The sequence below is a fragment of the Macaca fascicularis genome, chromosome 7, assembly GCF_037993035.2.
Source record: "Macaca fascicularis isolate 582-1 chromosome 7, T2T-MFA8v1.1".
Taxonomy (NCBI): Eukaryota; Metazoa; Chordata; class Mammalia; order Primates; family Cercopithecidae; genus Macaca; species Macaca fascicularis.
The window spans coordinates 173,582,640-173,602,411 of NC_088381.1; the positions used below are offsets into that span (position 1 = coordinate 173,582,640).

General features: G+C 52.6%; 1 protein-coding gene and 1 long non-coding RNA gene across 2 annotated transcripts; one reads left to right on the top strand and one right to left on the bottom strand.

Moving 5' to 3' along the window:
* The first annotated feature begins 73 nt into the window (after nucleotides 1-73).
* Nucleotides 74-17,040, top strand: TEX22 (testis expressed 22). Its single transcript, XM_065547551.2, has 4 exons — nucleotides 74-360; nucleotides 798-986; nucleotides 14,569-14,697; nucleotides 14,866-17,040. The coding sequence occupies exons 2-4, from the start codon at nucleotides 837-839 to the stop codon at nucleotides 15,043-15,045; spliced, it is 459 nt and encodes a 152-aa protein (XP_065403623.1). The 5' UTR covers nucleotides 74-360; nucleotides 798-836; the 3' UTR covers nucleotides 15,046-17,040.
* LOC123574714 (uncharacterized) lies at nucleotides 3,586-18,118 on the bottom strand. The gene is made up of 4 exons (XR_006699920.3): nucleotides 17,937-18,118; nucleotides 15,712-15,815; nucleotides 6,776-6,846; nucleotides 3,586-5,113 (listed from the first exon to the last, which is right to left on the bottom strand). It is a non-coding gene; the product is annotated as an uncharacterized lncRNA (long non-coding RNA).
* Between the last annotated feature and the right edge of the window lie 1,654 nt (nucleotides 18,119-19,772).

Genomic DNA, 19,772 nt, shown 5'->3' on the forward strand with positions numbered 1-19,772 from the left:
CCCCACCCGCCGCAACTGAGACCAGAACGCAGGCGCAGCGCAGACCGGAAGCGGAACCGGCGGGGGCGGGGCCGGTCGTAGCGGAAGTTCCGGGAGAGGTGCCGGCCCCTTGGGCCTTCTCCACCTGAGGTGGACATCACCGGTTCCCCTGTGGTCCCTCCATCTGCGGCGGGCCTGCTCCTCCCTCTATCTTCGGACGCCCGCGTACCCCCGACCTCTGACCGCCGTTCCCGTGTGCCCCGCCCCCCGCCGAACCCCAGAGTGCCCCCGGCCTCCAGCTTGTGTCCTCCTGAGCCCTCCTCCCCCGTCTCTCCGCAGACCTCCGCCGCGCAGACCCACCCCCTCGGAGAGGGCGGGCACGTAAGGGCTCGGGGCTGGGCCTGGGGTGAGGCCTGGGCCGTGTAGAGGGGAGGTCTCAGGGTCGGGAGCAGGGCGGTGGCAACAGCTCTGGGCCTTTCCTTGAGAGCGTGCCCGCAGTGCTGGCTGAGGACTGATGCCCCTGGAACCGTTTGAGGGGGCTGGCAGAGGCGTGGCGTCAGTGCGGGAGGCTGCCGAAGGGTGACCGCGCTCCCGGGGTGGAGTCGGCAGGGGACAGTTTGGGAGGCTGGTGTGAAGAGCTGCGGCGGGAGCTGAGGGGATCCACTCCCCGCAGAGGGGTCGGTGATGCCTGACCATTGACTGGAAGGTGGCCCTAGCAGACCCTGACACTGCCACCATCTGCCCCCAGGGACTCAGGTATTGGTGGGCACACGGGTGGCCTTGGGCTCCACCCCACCTCATGCTGCTCGTTCCCCCAGATCTCAGAGGTGTGGACAAGCAGCCTACTAGGGCTAGAGATGGACAGCAGGAAGCTGTCCCCTCAGGGGAAGAAGCTGGAGTCACACCTCTCCCAAGAGCACAGGCGACCCCCACTGGGCCCGACAGCATCCTGGGGCCAGCCCAGTACCCAAAGCAGCGCTCAGCAGGGACTGCAGACTCAGGACTGGGTAAGCAGGAAACCCTGGCCAAGGCCACCCTCCTGTCCCCAGCCCACCTGAGGCCGCTCTCCCTGGAAACTCCAGGCTGGCCGTGATGGGCAGCCTCAGGGGAGGGCTGAGTGGGGACTGATGAGAAACAGACAGTTGAACTCAGGAGGCTGTCTTCCCCCATGGCCCTGGACGAGCACCAGGGTGGACCTGCATCCCTCTTGCCTCCAGAACCGTGGGCCACTGGCCTCTGCTGGGCTCTGTAGAGAGGTCTTCTAAGGCCAGGAAGAAGCCAAGGCAACACACTTCCCTCAGCCCTGCCCAGTGCCCCCCACCCCAGGCTGAAGGTGGCAAGAAGCGGGAGGGAAAGCAAGGTCCCCAGCAGGGGTGGCGTCCTCCCAACCAGGTGGGTCAGCTGTCAGGAGGATTTGACAAAAACAAAATGTTGGGAGAGGCTCTGCTTGTGACTCCTCAAACCAGAAGCATCTCCTGGTCTCTCTGTTGCTGGACAGTGAGCTGCAGGCTTGTGCCAGGCCCAGTAGTGAGATTGATAGAATGTAGCTGTTGAGCCCCAGGATGTTCTCTGAGGGCACAGGAAGCCAGAACCCCACTTGTGTGGTTCCACTTTTGGAAGGTTCAAAGCCAGGCTCAGAGATGGCTCTAGGCTGTGGCAAGATGGGTGCAGGGGCTCCTGGGCACTGGCAATACTTTGGCAGCTGGCGCTGGTCATGCGGCCAGTTCAGTGTGGGGAGCTCATTGAGCCATGCACACAGGCGTGTCTGCGTGTGTCCTAGGGCTGCCCACTGAGGTCCCTTTGTACCCTCTCAGTCATGTCCTTCAGGCCCAAATGCCTTCAAGACCCCTATGACGGTGTCAAGTGCTGGGGAGTGGGGTGACCAAACCAGCAGACGCAGTGGCTTTTGGGAGGCAAACATCTCATGACAGGCAGTCCAGACTATGAACACACATAGGTCACCTGTCTAGTGAGGGCTGCTCAAGAGGAGGTCCAGGGGCTGTGAGGCTTCTGTCCTGCACGGGGCTGGGGACAGGGCACTGTGTCTGAAGGGGTAGGGATGTGGGTGCAGGAGGAGTGTGTATTGGACCCACATCCTGCAAGGACACAGGGACCCGGTGGCTCTTGGGCAGGGGCAGCCAGGCTGTATTTGTAGTTCCAAGAGATGGACTGGTGGCTATGGGTTATGGTGGTTGAGGACAAGGCTGGGAGGCAGGAGAGTGGGCTGAAGGCCTCCAAGGGCAGGCAAGCAGTGGAAGAATGAGTTTGTTGGCCAAGGATGGAAAGGGGCATGGGTGCATCTCTGCTGACTGGCAGGTTTTTAGTTTGGGGACAGGGAATCTTCCCTAAAAAATGTGGGTGCCCAGGTGACTTTACAGGTGGGCACTCCCAAACAAGAAATCAGTCATCCTCATTGGTGAAGCGTCACCTGCCCAGAGCCACTTCTGGTATGGAGCTGGTATCACCCAATACCAGTACCAGAAGAGAGCAGAGGGAGAGAAGGAAAAAGAGAAGGCAATATGCCAGTCTACCTGTGGGCATATACTGAAAAATCCTGAGTAAATACTGGATCAAATCCAGCAGCACCTGAAATGCTGAGTTTCATAGCCATAAGGATGGGTCCTGCACACTTCCACCTGCCAGGAGAGCAGGCACGTGTCTCTTCTCAGCTCTGTCCCAGTGCTTAGGACAGTGCCTGACACATAGTAGGTGCTCAATGAATGTATATGGAATAAATGAAATTGTAAATAAAAGAAGATTGTAACCCAAGGACAAAGAAATTTTGAAATCTATAAATAAAGTTCATTAACAACCGGTGGAAAATCATGTGATTATCTCAATAGCTGTTGAAAAGCAATGCTAATAAATTCCAGTATCTTTCCTTAAGAACAAAAGAAGTATAGAAACCTGTAGGTTCTGGATAAGGTGGGAAGAGATGGACATCTCTGTAGCCTGACGGAGAGGAGCTCTCAAGAGCTTGCAGTGACCAGTGGAAGTATTTTAGCTGCAAGCAGATGGATGCATGATACCACTGTGACGTTAAAAAAAATCGCCAGGTGCGGTGGCTCGCGCCTGTAATCCCAGCACTTTGGGAGGCCAAGGTGGACGGATCACCTGAGGTCAGGAGTTGGAGACTATCCTGGCTCCTGTGGTGAAACCCTGTCTCTACTAAAAATACAAAAATGAGCTGGGCATGGTGGTGGGTGCCTGTAATCCCAGCTACTTGGGAGGCTGAGGCAGGAGAATTGCTTGAACCCAGGAGTTGGAGGTTGCAGTGAGCCGAGATTCCACCACTGCACTCCAGCTGGACGACAGAGGGAGACTCCGTCTCAAAAAAGTAAATAAACAGTATTCTGGAAATCGAAGCCTGTACAATAAATCAAGAAAATGAGATGTTGTATAAATATCTAAAAAGATGAAAATCACTATTTGCAGCTAATATGTTACCTACTTGGAAAATCCAATTTAAGAAACATGAGTATGGATAAAAGAGGGAGTTTGGATATGTGATCACCATTCACAACTTTTCAACACAGTAAAAACAACTAGAAAATGGAATGGAAACAAAGGATACCATTCAATTTAGCAACAGGAGCCATGAAGTTCTTAGAAATAAACCTGTTATTTTTCAATTCCTTTATGAAGAACACTTTAAAATGTTACTGAATAGCATGTAGAGCTCCTCATGGAAATTTTTTATCATATTGGATGGGCAGATTTCACAGGTGTACAGGGTCTTGCTCTGTCACCAGGCTGGAGTACAGTGGCATGATCACAGCGTTACTGGAAAAAGGGTCTCCATCCAGACCCCAAGAGGGTTTTTGGATCTCATGCAGGAAAGAATTTGAGGCGAGCTGCAGAGTGCAGTGAGAAGAGATTATTTATCGAAAGCCGCTCCATTGCAGAGCAGGGCATCCTCAACAAGCAAGCAGAGGAACAGACCTGCTTTAAGTTTTTCTTTAATCGAGGTTTTATCTATGTAAAGACTAAACGAAGCTGTGCCTAGGTGTGGGTGAGCTGACAGCATAACGATTTATTATTCTATTGATTTAAAAAGGATTTGACATTTTAGTGTGCAAGTACATTAAAGCATAACTATAACTATATCTTGAAAGCATATATTATTGTGGGTATTGGGACATCTAAACTTCCTTTTATAGGAGTTTGTCCTTGTAGGCATTACCAAGCTGCTTCCTTAGCTGTAAACATCTTAGGGCCATGATTGTGACCTGCAAGGAATGTGCTCTATTAGTCTCAAGATGGAGTTGAACATAAAGTGACGTTATCCTGGCTCTCCTAGACTCCTGCTTCTCTAATATCAGCTCACTACAGCCTGGACCTCCTGGACTCAAGCTATCCTCCCACCTCAGCCTCCCAAGTAGCTGGGACCACAGTGGCGTGCCACCATGCCTAGCTAATTTTTAAAAATTTTTTCTAGAGACGGAGTCTTACTATGTTGCCTGGTTTGGTCTTGAACTGGGCTCATGTGATCTTCCATGTGTTCCAAAGTGTTAAGATTACAGGCATGAGCCTTTGCGCCCAGCAAGATTTAACATTTTAAACGTATCAGGCTTCTGAAAAACAATTCAGTGTTTTTTAAAAAAACAGACTTCATGAATCTTGAAAATTTCATTTTAAATGTATATGGTGATTCTGGAAATGTATTACTAGTTTACTTTTTAAAAAAGATTAGAGACAGGGTCTCACTATGTTACCTAGGCTGGTCTCTAACTCCTGGCCTTCCAAAGAGCTGGGATCGCAGGCATGAGCCACCATAGCCAGCCTTTGGCCATGTATTAGTTATCCATTGCTGCATGACAAATTTCCCCAGAGCTTAGCAACTTAAAACAGTAACTATTTTTATCTTAGTTTCTGTAGGTTAGAAATTTGGGAGCTGCTTAGCTGTGGCTTTGGTTTGAGATCTCTCGGGAGCTTATAGTTGAGATAGCAGCCAACACTTCAGTCATCTCAAAGTTTGAGGAAGGCTGGAGACTGCTTCCACGGCAGCTCACTCACGTGACTGGCGAGTCCATGATAGGGGCTGGCAGGAGGCTCAGCTCCTCACCACGTGCATCTCCCCATAGGACAGCTTCAGTATCCTCAGTACGGTGGCTGGCTTCCCCCAGAGTGAGTGCTTGGAGAGAGAGAGAGCACTTGGAGAGAGAGTGAGCTGGAAGCCGCAATGACTTCCATAACTTAACCTAGGAAGTCACACTTCTACAGTATCCTTTTTGGATACACTGGTGATCCTATTTAATGTGAGAAGGGATGACACAAGGGCATGAATACCAGGAGGTGGAATCATCGGATGCCATCTTGGGGGATAGCTCTCACAGGCAGTCATTTAGTCTATAGGCTTTAAAAGATTATGTACTGAGAAGCATAATAGTGAAATTGCAGAATTCCAGAGACAAAAACCTCAGAAGCAATTCGAGCGGGAAGACAGAAACTTCAAAGGAGTCACGGGAGCTCATCACGGTAGAGCAGTAGTGTGCCTATTCTCAGGGGAAGCCATGCTCAGCCTTGAATATTAGGCCTGGCAAAAAATGGTTTATACGAAAAAGGCTAAATAAATAAAGTTTTTAAATGATAAAAGAGAGAATTTGCCCCCGGCACACTCTCACCTCAGTTCTGAAGAAATGATCTCAAAGCATCATGAAAGTGATCACAGAATGTCTGAAATGGATAAAGCATGAGAGGAAGCAGGAAGTGCGTGAGTAAACTGAAACTGACAGTCACTGGATGTCACTCATGCACAGAAAAACAAGGATGCAATCAATATATGTACCTGCAATGGCATAAAGTCAAGATGGTGCCTGTGAGTGGAACTGAGGTGTTCTAAGTTCCTCTGTTTGAGAAGAGGATGGGGGTGGGCCATGGTGCCTCACACCTGTAATCCCAGTACTTTGGGAGGTCAAGGTGGGAGGATTGCTTGAGCCCAGCCTGGCAACATGCCAAAACCCCATCTCTACAGAAAAATACAAAAAGTTAGCCAGGCATGGTGGCATGTACCTTTAGTCCCAGCTACTTGGGAGGCTGAGGCAGGAGGATGACTTGAGCCTGTGAGGCAGAAACTGCAGTGAGCTGAGATTGCACCACTGCACTCCAGCCTGGGCGACAGAGCCAGACCTTGACCCCCCCCCCAAAAAAAAAAAAGAAAAAGAAAAAGATGGAGTTGCTTGTCAACTTTGGACTTAGAAGTTTGCCTGCCCTCACTGTTTACAGCAGAAGAACAGAAAGAGATACAGTGGCAGATAGAATCGCCGGTGTGTCATTTAATTCAGTTAATGAAAGTGGACTAAGTGTTCCAGTTAAAAAACAGACAGGCCGGGCGCGGTGGCTCAAGCCTGTAATCCAGCACTTTGGGAGGCCGAGACGGGCGGATCACAAGGTCAGGAGATCGAGACCATCCTGGCTAACCCGGTGAAACCCCGTCTCTACTAAAAAAAAATACAAAAAACTAGCCGGGCGAGGTGGCGGGCGCCTGTAGTCCCAGCTACTCCGGAGGCTGAGGCAGGAGAATGGCGTGAACCCGGGAGGCGGAGCTTGCAGTGAGCTGAAATCCGGCCACTGCACTCCAGCCTGGGTGACAGAGCGAGACTCCGTCTCAAAAAAAAAAAAAAAAAAAAAAAGACACTGTCAGAGTGGGTTGAAAACAACCAAAGTCAGTGGTAGCGCTGTGAACATGTGCAGGGGTAAAGTAAGCACAGGAATATTCCAACTGCATGGTGAAGATGGACACCATACAGCTGTGTATCAGTTCACATTGCATTTTTCTGTCAAACAGCAAACTTACCTCGGATTTGGGGATGTGGTTGTGTGGATGCCTGTTGCATGCAGCCGTGAGCGTGAGTCTCAGACCTATTCCTGAGTGAAAGAGGCAAAAAGGTGACAAAATTATTCATGCCATGTGGCTTTGTTCAGAGTTCAAAAGCATGCAGAAGTAAACAAGATATTGCTAATATTCATTAAAGTATAATTTGAAAAAATAAAGATGTTTTAAAATGTTTACTTGGAAAAGGAACCATGCAACAATTTTGGAAAATAAGAGCAAGGCCTGGCTTGTCGACACCAGATCCCGCAACTAAAACTGTGTGGCCCTGTGGTAGAAGGTGGCAGAGACACCACTGCCTGGACAAGTAGCCTGGAAACCGGCGTGTGCATCAATGTGGGGATTTAATTTGTGTTGAGCATGGCATTTCAGAGTAGTGAGAAACAGACCTTTCAATAAGTGGTATCGGGGTGACTGGGTGTATAGTTAGAAGATGGTAGACTGCGGCTCCATCTCTCAAAAAAATGCACACACAAAAAGCATTAAACCCAAACCATGTAAGCACTGAGAGTATATGAGAGGATATTTAGGATCTGGAAGTGATAAACGCCTTTCGTAGGCCAAACACAAAATCCTTGAAGGAAAAGACTGACAAATCTAACTGCAGAGTTTTTAAACATTCTGTGCAATCAAAAACATAAAAATGTTAAACGACAGTCTGGAAGAAAATAGTTGTAATATTTATAACATTCAAATGTTTACCAACCAGAATCCATGAAGAGATGCTTGAAAGCAATGAGGAAACTATTTTTAAAATTGAATAGAAAAGTGGGCCAGGCACAGTGGTTCACCATTGTAATTCCAACACTTCAGGAGGCCAAGGCAGGAGGATTACTTAAGGCCAGGAGTTCAAGACTAGTCTGGACAGCATAGTGAAACTCTATCTCTGCAAAAAATAAAAATTAGGCAGGGTGGTGTGCCAATGTAGACTCCCAGCTGCTCAGGAGGCAGAACAAGACCCTGTACCAAAAAAAAAAAAAAAAAAAAAAGGAAAAAAAAAAAGAATGAGGTCTCCATACTTGCAATTCCAAAACTTAAATAAATAAATAAATGAAGCAAAACATGAAACAGTGAAGAAGTTGGCAAAAATTATATAAAGGTGGATCTATGTGGAGTTGGTGAGGATGTAAGGAAAGAGTGAGTCTTTTATTGGTTTTTCAGAGAACCCACTGTGATCATTATTCACTGTTTAATTTTAATTTATTCATTAATCTTTCCTAATTTCACCTTTAAGCTTTCAGACCATTTGTTTTGCTGTTCTTTTTCTGTCTTTTCAAATAATTTGCACGGTTATGGTTTGGGGACCTTTTTCTAAAGATGTGTTTAAAGCTCTAGTTTCTCAGAGCACAGCTTTGACCATACCTCATGTTTTGGTGTGTCCTGCTTTCACTGTTCATTTCTCAGCCACCACGTCTGGCTAATTTCTTTAAAAAAAATTTTTTTTTTGAGACAGTCTCACTGTGTCACCCAGGCTGGAGTGCAGTGGCACAATCTTGGCTCACTGCAGCCTCCACCTCCTGGGTTCAAGCAATGCTCCTGTCTCAGCCTCCTGAGTAGCTGGGATTACAGGCGCACGCCACTCTGGACAGAGTCTAGCTCTGTCGCCCAGACTGGAGTGCAGTGGCGCCATCTTGGCTCACTGCAAGCTCTGCCTCCCGGGTTCACGCCATTCTCCTGCCTCAGCCTCCCTAGTAGCTGGGACTACAGGCGCCCACCACCATGCCCGGCTAATTTTTTGTATTTTTAGTAGAGACGGGGTTTCACCATGTTAGCCAGGATGGTCTCAATCTCCTGACCTCGTGATCCACCCGCCTCGGCCTCCCAAAGTGCTGGGATTACAGACGTGAGCCACTGTGCCCAGCCATGCCTGGCTAACTTTTTTTTTTTTTTTTTTTTTTTTTTTGAGACGGAGTCTCGCTCTGTCGCCCAGGCTGGAGTGCAGTGGCGCGATCTCGGCTCACTGCAAGCTCCGCCTCCCGGGTTCACGCCATTCTCCTGCCTCAGCCTCCCGAGTAGCTGGGACTACAGGCGCCCACAATGGCGCCCGGCTAATTTTTTGTATTTTTAGTAGAGACAGGGTTTCACCGTGGTCTCGATCTCCTGACCTTGTGATCCACCCGCCTCGGCCTCCCAAAGTGCTGGGATTACAGGCGTGAGCCACCGCGCCCGGCCGCTAATATTTTATATGTTAGTAGGCATGGGGTTTCATCATGTTGCCCAGGCTGGTGTCAAACTCCTGAGCTCAGGCAATTCATCCACCTTGGCCTCCCAAAGTGCTGGGATTACAGGCGTGAGCCACCATGCCCGGCCAATTTCTTAAATTTTTTTAGAGATAGGATCTCACTTTGTTGCCTAGGCTACAGTGCAGTGTGCGGCACTATCACGGCTCACTGCAGCCTTGAACTCCTAGCCTCAAGTGATCCTCCCATCTCAGCCTCCCAAATAGCTGGGACTGTAGGTGCACGTCACCATGCCCAGCTAATGACTTTTTGTAGAGATGAGGTCTCCCTATGTTGCCCAGGCTAGTGTCGAACTCTGCTGAGGTCAAGCCATCCTTCTGCCTAGGCCTCCCAAAGCATTGGGATTATAGACGAGAGCCACTGCACTCTGCCATTGTTTGTTTCTAAATAAATTGGTATTTCAGTCTTGATTTTCTTTTTCACTTGGGAGTTAATTAGAAGGGTGGTTTGGAATGTCCATGTCAACAGGAGTGTTTTGTTATCCTTTTGCTATTAATTTCTAATTGTGTCACTTTGTAGTTGCAGAACCCTGTGTTATGGGGGTCTGTCTGCATGGGGGTCTGTCTGTGTTATGGGGGTCTGTCTGCATGGGGGTCTGTGTTATGGGGGTCTGTCTGTTATGGGGGTCTGTCTGCATGGGGATCTGTCTGTGTTATGGGGGTCTGTCTGTTATGGGGGTCTGTCTGTGTTATGGGGGTCTGTCTGCATGGGGGTCTGTCTGTGTTATGGGGGTCTGTCTGCATGGGGGTCTGTGTTATGGGGGTCTGTCTGTTATGGGGGTCTGTCTGCATGGGGGTCTGTCCGTGTTATGGGGGTCTGTCTGTTATGGGGGTCTGTCTGTGTTATGGGGGTCTGTCTGCATGGGGGTCTGTGTTATGGGGGTCTGTCTGTTATGGGGGTCTGTCTGTGTTATGGGGGTCTGTCTGTGTTATGGGGGTCTGTCTGTTATGGGGGTCTGTCTGTGTTATGGGGGTCTGTCTGCATGGGGGTCTGTCTGTGTTATGGGGGTCTGTCTGTTATGGGGGTCTGTCTGTGTTATGGGGGTCTGTCTGTTATGGGGGTCTGTCTGCATGGGGGTCTGTGTTATGGGGGTCTGTCTGCATGGGGGTCTGTCTGTTATGGGAGTCTGTCTGCATGGGGGTCTGTCTGTGTTATGGGGGTCTGTCTGCATGGGGGTCTATCTGTTATGGGGATCTGTCTGCATGGGGGTCTGTCTGTGTTATGGGGGTCTGTCTGTTATGGGGGTCTGTCTGTTATGGGGGTCTGTCTGCATGGGGGTCTGTCTGTGTTATGGGGGTCTGTCTGCATGGGGGTCTATCTGTTATGGGGATCTGTCTGCATGGGGGTCTGTCTGTGTTATGGGAGTCTGTCTGTGTTATGGGGGTCTGTCTGCATGGGGGTCTGTCTGTGTTATGGGGGTCTGTCTGCATGGGGGTCTGTCTGTGTTATGGGGGTCTGTCTGCATGGGGGTCTGTCTGTTATGGGAGTCTGTCTGCATGGGGGTCTGTCTGTGTTATGGGAGTCTGTCTGCATGGGGGTCTGTCTGTGTTATGGGGGTCTGTCTACATGGGGGTCTGTGTTATGGGGATCTGTCTGCATGGGGGTCTGTGTTATGGGGTTCTGTCTGCATGGGGGTCTATCTGTTATGGGGATCTGTCTGCATGGGGGTCTGTGTTACGGGGATCTGTCTGCATTGGGGTACATCTGTGGGTCTGTGTTGAGGTCTGTGTTACGGAGGTCTGTCTGCATGAGGATCTATCTGTTTTGGGACTCTGTCTGCATTGGTCTGTTTTGTTTGTGGCCAACTCATGTGCATGTTGAGTGTGTTTGGGAAGAACATGGATTCTCTGTAGGTTAAAGAGTTCTGTACATGTTCTCCTGTGTCTGTTGTATTACTCATTACTTAAATCTTAATTTTTGTTAATTTTAAGTTACTTTTGTTAAAACATACATATTTAGAACAGCAGTCCCCAAAGCCACACTCAGCCTTGCAGACGTCCTTGCATGCTGAGGTGAGAAGTGCACCTTTGCTGGTACGCTGCCTCCTCTCCTCTCCTCTCCTTTCCTTTCCTTTTTCCTTTTTCCTTTTTCTTTTCCTTTCCTTTCGACAGAGTCTCACTCTATCGCCAGGCTGGAGTGCAGTGGTGCGATCTTGGCTCACTGCAACCTCCGCCTCCGGGGTTCAAGTGATTCTCCTGTCTCAGCCTCCCAAGTAGCTGGGACTACAGGTACCCACCACCACACCCAGCTGATTTTTGTGTTTTTTTGTTTGTTTGTTTTTTGTTTTTGAGACAATCTCGCTCCGTTGCCTAGGCTGGAGTGCAATGGCGTGATCTTGGCTCACTGCAACCTCCACCTCCTGGATTCAAGCGATTCTCCTGCCTCAGCTTCCCAAGTAGCTGGGATTACGGGTGCACGCCACCATGCTGGGCTAATTTTTGTATTTTTAGTAGACACGGGGTTTCACCATGTAGGCCAGGCTGGTCTCGAACTCCTGACCTCAAGTGATCCGCCAGCCTGGCCTCCCAAAATGCTGGGATTACAGGCGTGAGCCACCGAGCCCGGCCACACTGCCTTCTTTTCATTCCTCTGTCTTGCATTCTGTCCATGCCCCACTGCAGAGACGAAGGGTGTAGCGCCCCTTCCCCATCCTCTCACCAGCATTCTGTCTACTCAGCAGAAACCCAGTTCCACTGTTAGCTTTACAGTGACCATGTGGCATCGTGACCATGGGGTGGCCGTGTTTCCTTTGTGCTGCTTTTGGTGTTCCCTGGAGGAAATCGTTGTGTACCCGCCCCCCTCCTCCTCCTCCTCTCCCCCATTTTCTATGAACTGATTATTCTTTCCTAAACCTTCCAACAAATCTAGGACTCTGCTCTCACAGACCCCTGCACATTGGGTCGTCTGGAGCTGCGTTTTCTCCTTGGCAGTGGCCTTCCTGGAGCCCTGGACTGCCAGCAACCAGCCCAGCTGGCAGGGCCACTGAGCAGGCTTCCCTACGCCCTCTCCCTTCTACACTCCCCCACAATCCATCTGCCTCCTGTCTACAGGGCCCCTTGTTTCCTGGGCCCTGGCTTACTCTCCCTGGTTAGTCCTTTGTTTTGGTGGAGTACATCCAGCAGCGTCCTCTAAAAGGGTTCAGAGGATGTGAAAGTTTCGAAGACTCTAAAGATGTGAAAATACCTTTATTCTGCCTGTATGCTTGAATGACACCTTGGTTGGGTGAGATACTAGGTGGGAAATAATTTTCTTTCAGGATTTTGAGGCATTGTCCATTACCTTCTGGCTTGCAGCGCAGCTGTGTGGTGGTGCCCTGGACTATTAAGACTTTTTTTTTTTTTTTTTTGAGACAGAGTCTTGCACTGTCGCCCAGGCTGGAGTGCAGTAGTGCAATCCTAGCTCACTGTGGCCTTGAACTCCTGGGGTGTTCAAGGGGATTGAGTGATTGTCCCTCCTCAGCCTCTCGAAGTGCTTGGATTACAGCTACTGTGCCCAGCCAGAATTTCCTTACATTTTCTTTCTCCCTTACTTTCTTTCTTTCGTTCATTCTTTCATTCTCTCTCTCTTTCTCCTTCCTTCTTTCCTTTTCTTTCTTTCTCTTTCTTCTTTTTTTTTTTTCAGAGTCTTACTCTGTCACCCAGGCTGGAGTGCAGTGGCAAAACCACAGCTCACTGCAGCCTCAACCTCCTGGCTCAGGCGATCTCTGCCTCAGCCTCCCAGTAGCTAGGACTACAGGCATGTGCCACTGAACTTGGCTAATTTTTTAATTTTTCTTTTGTAGAGATGAGGTCTCACAGGCTGGTTTAGAATTCCTGACCTCAAGCAATCCTCCTGCCTTGGGCTCCCAAACTGCTGGGATTACAGATGTGAACCATCATCACGCCCAGCCTCCTTACCTGTCTTTGTTTGTTTGAGACGGAGTTTCGCTCTTGTTGCCCAGACTGAAGTGCAATGGCATGATCTCGGCTCAGTGCAACCTCCACCTCCCGGGTTCAAGCGATTCTCCTGCCTTAGCCTCTTGAGTAGCTGAGATTACAGGCATGTGCCACCACGCCTGGCTAATTTTGTATTTTTAGTAGAGACGGGGTTTCTCCATGTTGGTCAGGCTGGTCTTGAACTCCTGACCTCAGGTGATCTGCCTGCCTCGGCCTCCTAAACTAAAGTGCTGGGATTACAGGCATGAGCCACTGCACCCGGCCGGCCTTTTTACTTTTTTTTTTTTTTTTTTTTTGAGACGTCTCGTTCTGTCGCCCAGGCTGGAGTGCGATGTCGCGATCTTGGCTCACTGCAAGCTCCGCCTCCTGGGTTCACGCCATTCTCCTGCTTCAGCCTCCCGAGTAGCTGGGACTACAGGCACCCACCACCACACCCGGCTAATTTTTTGTATTTTTAGTAGAGACAGGGTTTCACCGTATTAGCCAGGATGGTCTCGATCTCCTGACCTTGTGATCCACCCGTCTTGGCCTCCCAAAGTGCTGAGATTACAGGCATGAGCCACCACGCTCAGCCCCTTTTTACTTTTTAAGGCTTAATAATATTCCATTTTCTGGATCTGCCACATTTTGTTTATCCATTCATCCATTGTGGAAACCTGGATTCCTTCCACATTTTCGCTGTTGTGAATAATGACCACTGCTGTGAACATTCCCCGTCGGAGTGCACACATCTGTTCGCCTTCCTGCTTTCAGCTCTTTTGGGTATATACCCCAAAGCAGAATTGCTGAATCCCGTGGCAGTTCTGTTTTTAGTGTTTTGAGGAATGAGAATTCACCTCGATTTTGCATGAATCCCACTCTTAGCATGGCACTGCCCTCTCTCCCCTCTCCCCTTACCTCTGGTGAGGGAGTTGGAGGATGGTGGACTTCAAGCTGAGCACAGTCTGGAGGAACCGTCTCCTGCAGCCTACATGGGAAGTTCCCTCTTGGGGGATGGGGGTTGTCCAGGGGACCCCACCTGTTTCCGACCTTTCCCTGTGGCCCTCCCACAGCTCCTCCAGCTGGTCCCTGCCTTCCAGTCTCCTGTACCCTGCCAGGGGCCCTCCTCCACTGGCGCTGGTCTTTTGTCTATGGATTCATCTTTATTTTCTCCCTTACTCTCTTTGTGATCATTTCAGAGGGGTCTGGAGAGAAGGGCGGTCTGGAGCTGGCCTTAGTCCTGCCTTTCCTGAGGCACACAACAGTGTTCGAGCTCCAGGGGTCCTCCTGCCGGTCAAGCGGGGGGCCGGCCGTGAGGACTAAGCAGTCCAGAGGCAGCCCCGCTGTACATGAAGCCGGGCACGTGCTGGGTTGGGGGATGTCCTGGCACAGATTACTGTGCAAAGCCACAGAGGGCCACACGGCCTGAGGCCCCGCGCCGGGAGCTGGCGCTGGAGCAGCGGGAGGTTGAGCAGACGGCGCTTTAGAAAGTGCCCCCTGGCCGCTGAGGGAACCAGCTCTGAGGGTCAGCGCGTGCTGGGTAGGAGAGGTGAAGGGGAGCTGGCGCCGAGGCCCTCGCCGACCCGCTGCCCTTTCCCCGCAGGTGTGCGAGCCGCCGGAGCGCAGGCGCCCGGGCCGCCACTGGAGCGTCAGCATCGACGAGCGCCGGCGGCTGGCCATGCTGGGCGGCCGGGAGAGGCCGGGCGCCGCCGGGGCCCCGCTACACTGCAGGGTGCGCGGGGGCGGGTCCTCCCAGCCGGGTCCCAGCCCCGCCCCGCCCCGCCCCTCCACCTTGCCTCCCTGGACTCAGTCCAACTGGGCCCTTTACCCTGCCGCTCCCGGGCCCCACCCTTATCCCCTTCCCGCCCCTCAAGGCTCCCTGACCCACCCTCGCCCGCAGGACATCGTGCAGATGGTAGCCCAGCTGGTGTCAGAGGACGTGGACAAGGACGTGCTGTTTCCCCACCCGCTGAGGTCCACCGAGTCCACCAACGCCTTCCAGGCCTTCCTGGCGCGAAGTGCGCCTTTCTGGCATAATGCGACTTTTGAGGCCCGGGCCTCGAGGTCACCCCCTTCCTAAGAGCCCGACTCAGCCCATTGTGTGTCTTCCAGTGCCTTTCCTTGGGGGCCCAGGGTGGGGGCAGCCTCTGCGCCTTCTTTGTGCCCCACCGGGGTTATCCCGACCACCCATGATGGTCAGGCAGAACCTGGCTCTGGACAGCCTGCAGCTCCTGAGGCCTTGGAGACCGGGCTAGGGGCTATCAGAGGCCATCTAGGGGAGGGAAGTACTGCCCCAGGTCAGTTTGAGGGGGCTCTGGCAAGGCCTGGGTAGCAGGAGCTTGCCCTCGGGACCGCTGGAAGGAGGCCTCGGGGTACCTGGGCCTGTCTGAGGTGCACTGGTGTCCTGGGAGGCCCCAGTGGCAGGCGCTGCCTGGAGACTCAGCTCCTTTGCTGGCCTGGTCTGGGGAACTGGGTACCTGCCTGCACCAGGCTGTGAGATGGGCCGGGGAGAGTTCTCCAGGGGGCGGGGTCTCACATTGGGTCCTGCCTCTGAAGACCCAGAAGGGCGCACGGGATCCCACGGGTGCTGTGGTGGGGAGCAGCAAGCCCAGGGACCCAATACGGTGCCCAGCTTAGAGGGAGGCTGTCTGGAGGCAGAGCTGCCTCCTGGCCTCTGGACAGCGATGCTGGTGGTGGCCGAGGGCCAAGGGGGTAGCCTACACAGGGGGTCTGAGCAACTGCTTACCTGTCAGCTGCAGAGTTGGCTGGAGCAGGGGCCTGTGGGTCATGGTCCACTGGGTGACTGCCTTGTTTCCAGGCTGCAGGGCCCTCGGAATGGTGGTGTCCCAGCTGCATTTTGGGGATACTAAGTTGCAGGAGGACTGGATTGGGAGGCGGGGCAGGAGGGCTGTGAGCATGGGTTCCCAGCCCGGGGTGGGTGGGGGTGGGGAAAGGGCCCTGGACTCCGGGACTGACCGTTAGGGGCCTGACTGGGCTTCTGTGGAGGTGGCTAAGTGGAGGAGGCTTTGGGGCAAGCGGAGGTGATCACTCCTGGGCCCCAGGTGAGGGCAGGAGCTGGACCTGTGCGGTGGCCTGGACCACCAGACACACACAAGCTGGCTGTGCTGCCCACCTGGCCTCCACCCCTCCCCTTCCCACCGCTGAGAAGCCACCTGCTGCCCTGACACTGGATCCCTGGCCTGACTTGAATCCTCTGCACCTGCCTGTGTCCCCTTCTTACTGTAAGACTCAGTGAAGTTCCCTCCTCCTTCGGGAAGTCTTCCAAGATTACACAGCCAGGTGCCCCCCTTCTCTCCCAAGTCCTCTGAATGTCATTTGGTGCACCCTAGGGATCCTCTGCATTTCTCAGGAGCCCTAGGGTAGGTGGATGGAGGGCAGATCCTCCAGGAGCTAGAGCAGGTGTCCTTAAGGGTGTGGTGAGTTTTGGGCAGGGCATTGGGGCCATAATGACCCACCCCCTCTGAGGTCCCTGATGATGATGTGGGGAATGGGGTCCTATGGGCCCAGCTCCATGCCAGGCAGGAAGATGCAGGTGAGCCCTGCATCCCGAGGTGTAAACAGGGCAGAGCGGAGCTGACAGGTAAGCAGTTGCCATGGGGATGGCGAGCTGGGCAGTCCTCTGTTCCTGGGTGGCTTTGAAGGACCCTTTGTTATGACTGTGACTTGGGGATGGGCTGGGCTCATCCCGCCAGCTCTCCTGCCCTCGTTTGGGTGTCTCCTGAGGCAGCAGTCAGAGGGTGGTGGTCCAGGACGCTGGCGATGCTGGGATGGTTGCCCTCTCTGCTCCATGAGGTCTCCCTACAGAGCGCCTCCCCCATGGTGGCAGCAGAGGCAAAACCCTGGCCTCCTTCAGGCTGAGGCCCAGAGCCGACCTCCTGGTGGGTAAGGTGGCCACAGGGCCAGCCGGCAGCAGGGTATTGGCACTGAGACGCACAGGCCTCTCCAACAGAGGTGGTGCCAGGACAGAGGCAGTGCCTGGAGACTGCCTGGGTTGTCACAACTGGGATTTGTGTACTAGTTTTCTGTAGCTGCCATAAAAATTGCCACAAATTCAGTAGGTTTTGGTTTTTCTTTTTTTTTTGGTGTTGGTGGGGGCGGGGGGGCAGGCTTCTATGTTGCCCAGGCTGGTCTTGAACTATTGGACTCAAGTGATCCCCCCACCTTGGCCTCCTGGGTAGCTGGGACTGCAAGCGCATCCAACCACACCCGGCTTTTTTTTTTTTTTTTTTTTTTTTAAGTTTTTGTAGAGAAACAGTCATGGTATGTTGCCCAGGCTGGTCTTGAACTCCTCGACCCAAGCAATCATCTTGCCTCAGTCTCCTGAGTAGCTGGGGCTATAGGAGTGTTCCACTGGTACCTGGCTTTGAGTGTTTTAAAACAACACTAATTTATTAGCTAAGTTTTATAGAAGTTCAAAATGGGTATCTTTGGGCTCAGAATGAGGGGCTGGCAGAGTTCTGTTCCTTCTGGAGGCGCCAGGGGAGACTCTGTTTCCCTGATTTTTCCAGCCTCAAGAAGCTGCCCACATTCCTTGACTGGTAGTTCTGGTCTCCTTTGGAGCGGCAGTGCCCCTTTCTGCCCTGCCCTTCTCTGCCCACCTCTCCTCTGCCTCCCTCCTGCACCCTGAAACACCCTTGTGGCAACGCTGGGCCCACCCGGAAGATCCAGGGTCGCCTGCTTGCTTTCGGGTGAACTGGTTAGCGCCCTTCCTAACCTGCCACTTAACCCACTTAACCCAGCCTGCCCCAAGGTTCTGGGGATTTGTGCACAAGTATCTGTGGGAGGGGCATTCTGCCTTCCACAGGGGCTGCCGGCACCTGGTGGGTAGAGGCGGGGGTGCTGTGCTGCTCAGGATCCCGAAGTGCACGGGCAGCCCCAAACCACGAGGGCCCGGCAGGAAACCCTGGGGCAGAGGAGGGTTCGTGGGGCGGGAGCGCATGTGAAGCCCACCTTGCAAGGAGAGGGGCACGCTCGTCTCGGGACGGCAGAGGGCGGGTCTCCGAGGCGCGTGGAATCAAGGGGACGGAAGAAGCAGTCTCGGGAGTGGGAAGGCTCCTGGGAGGGGCGTGAGGATCTCCCGAAGTATCGCAGCAGCAGTGAGGTGCTTAGGCCGTCGCCCCGGCCGCCACTGCGCCTCCCTACCCGCAGGCCTCCGCAGCGCCACGGGCGGCCGCGCGGGGTAGCGTTTGGGGGCTCCCGGGGACGCGATCTCCGGCTCGCAGGTCCGCCCAGGGTTGGCCGCGTGGTCCCCCGGGCTTCCCACGCCTGATTCGAATTGTGATTCCTGCTGGCTCCGGACCGAGCCGAGGCCGCTCCGGCACCACACAGGAGCCGCGCGGGCGGGGGCGCGGGGCGCCTGGGAGATGTAGTTCGCGGCCTGCCTCTGCGCACCAGACAATGCCCGGCGCTGCCCCGCTGGAGAAACACCCTCCTTGGCTTTGCAGAAACACCGCTTACTATTAATACAGCAACGAATACAGCTTTAAAAACGCACCCACAGTGTCCTCCCTGGAATAACAGCTGTTAACATTACCTGAAGGTTATCCCAGATATTTCTAAATGTATATGGGGAGATAAAAGGATGTAATGGAAATACAGAAATACGTGTCGAGCTGCTACTTATACACTTTTAAATATTTAAAGAAAAAAATTGCTAAAAGCAGATGAATGCTTCTTCACCTCAAGTTTAAAAGTCTCCTTAGGATGGTCGGGCGCTGTGGCTCAGGCCTGTAATCCCAGCACTTTGGGAAGCCAAGGCAGGCAGATCGCTTGAGCTGGGGAGTTGGAGAACAGCCTGGGCAATATGGCGAAGCTCCACCCATATTGAAGATACAAAAATTAGCTGGGCATGGTGGTGCGCGCCTGTAGTCCCAGCTACTTGGGAGGCTGAGGTGGGAGGATCGCTTGAGTCCAGGAACTTGAGGCTGCAGTGGGCCAAGATAGCCGCACTGCGTTTGAGCCTGGGTGACAAGAGTGAGACCCTGTCTCCAAAAAAAAAAGTCTTCTACGATTATTTTTAGAAATTACAAAAACATCAGGAGATGGGTGTGTTTGGTTTTCAGCAGTACAGCACGGTTCGGCTGAGGTGGCACAGGCTGACTTCTGCCTGTGAATGGTGAAAAACTGGCACTGTCATTTCTGTATCCCCTGGCAGGGTATTTCTTACCGGAAGATCAAAGCTCACTACCAGTATTTGACCCACTGAAAGTCTTTGTTTTGATTTACATCTTTACTGGTTGGACTTAAGATCAGTTTTTGTGGCCGGGCGCGGTGGCTCAAGCCTGTAATCCCAGCACTTTGGGAGGCCGAGGCGAGCAGATCACAAGGTCAGGAGATCGAGACCACAGTGAAACCCCGTCTCTACTAAAAATGCAAAAAATTAGCCGGGCGCGGTGGCGGGCGCCTGTAGTCCTAGCTACTCAGGAGGCTGAGGCAGGAGAATGGCGTGAACCCAGGAGGCGGAGCTTGCAGTGAGCCGAGATCGCGCCACTGCACTCCAGCCTGGGCAACAGCGTGAGACTCCGCCTCAAAAAAAAAAAAAAAAAAAAAGATCAGTTTTTGTTGTTGTTGTTGTTGTTTTTAGACAGGGTCTTGCTCTCCCACCCAGGCTGGAGTGCAGAGGTGCCGTCTCGGCTCACTGTGAACTCTGCATCTCAGGCCTAAGCTATCCTCCCGCCTCAGCCTCTAAAGTAGCAGGGACTACAGGCGTGCGCCACCACGCCCGGCTAATTTTTATATTTTTTAGTAGAGATGGGTTTTCACCATGTTGCCCAGGATGGTCACGAA

Excerpts from the sequence above, each read along its gene's own strand:
- TEX22 (XM_065547551.2), top strand. The coding sequence starts at position 837 with ATGGACAGCAGGAAGCTGTCCCCTCAGGGGAAGAAGCTGGAGTCACAC. Across the intron at positions 987-14,568 it reads GACTGCAGACTCAGGACTGG|GTGTGCGAGCCGCCGGAGCG; the intron begins GTAAGCAGGAAA and ends CTTTCCCCGCAG. Across the intron at positions 14,698-14,865 it reads GGGCCCCGCTACACTGCAGG|GACATCGTGCAGATGGTAGC; the intron begins GTGCGCGGGGGC and ends CCTCGCCCGCAG.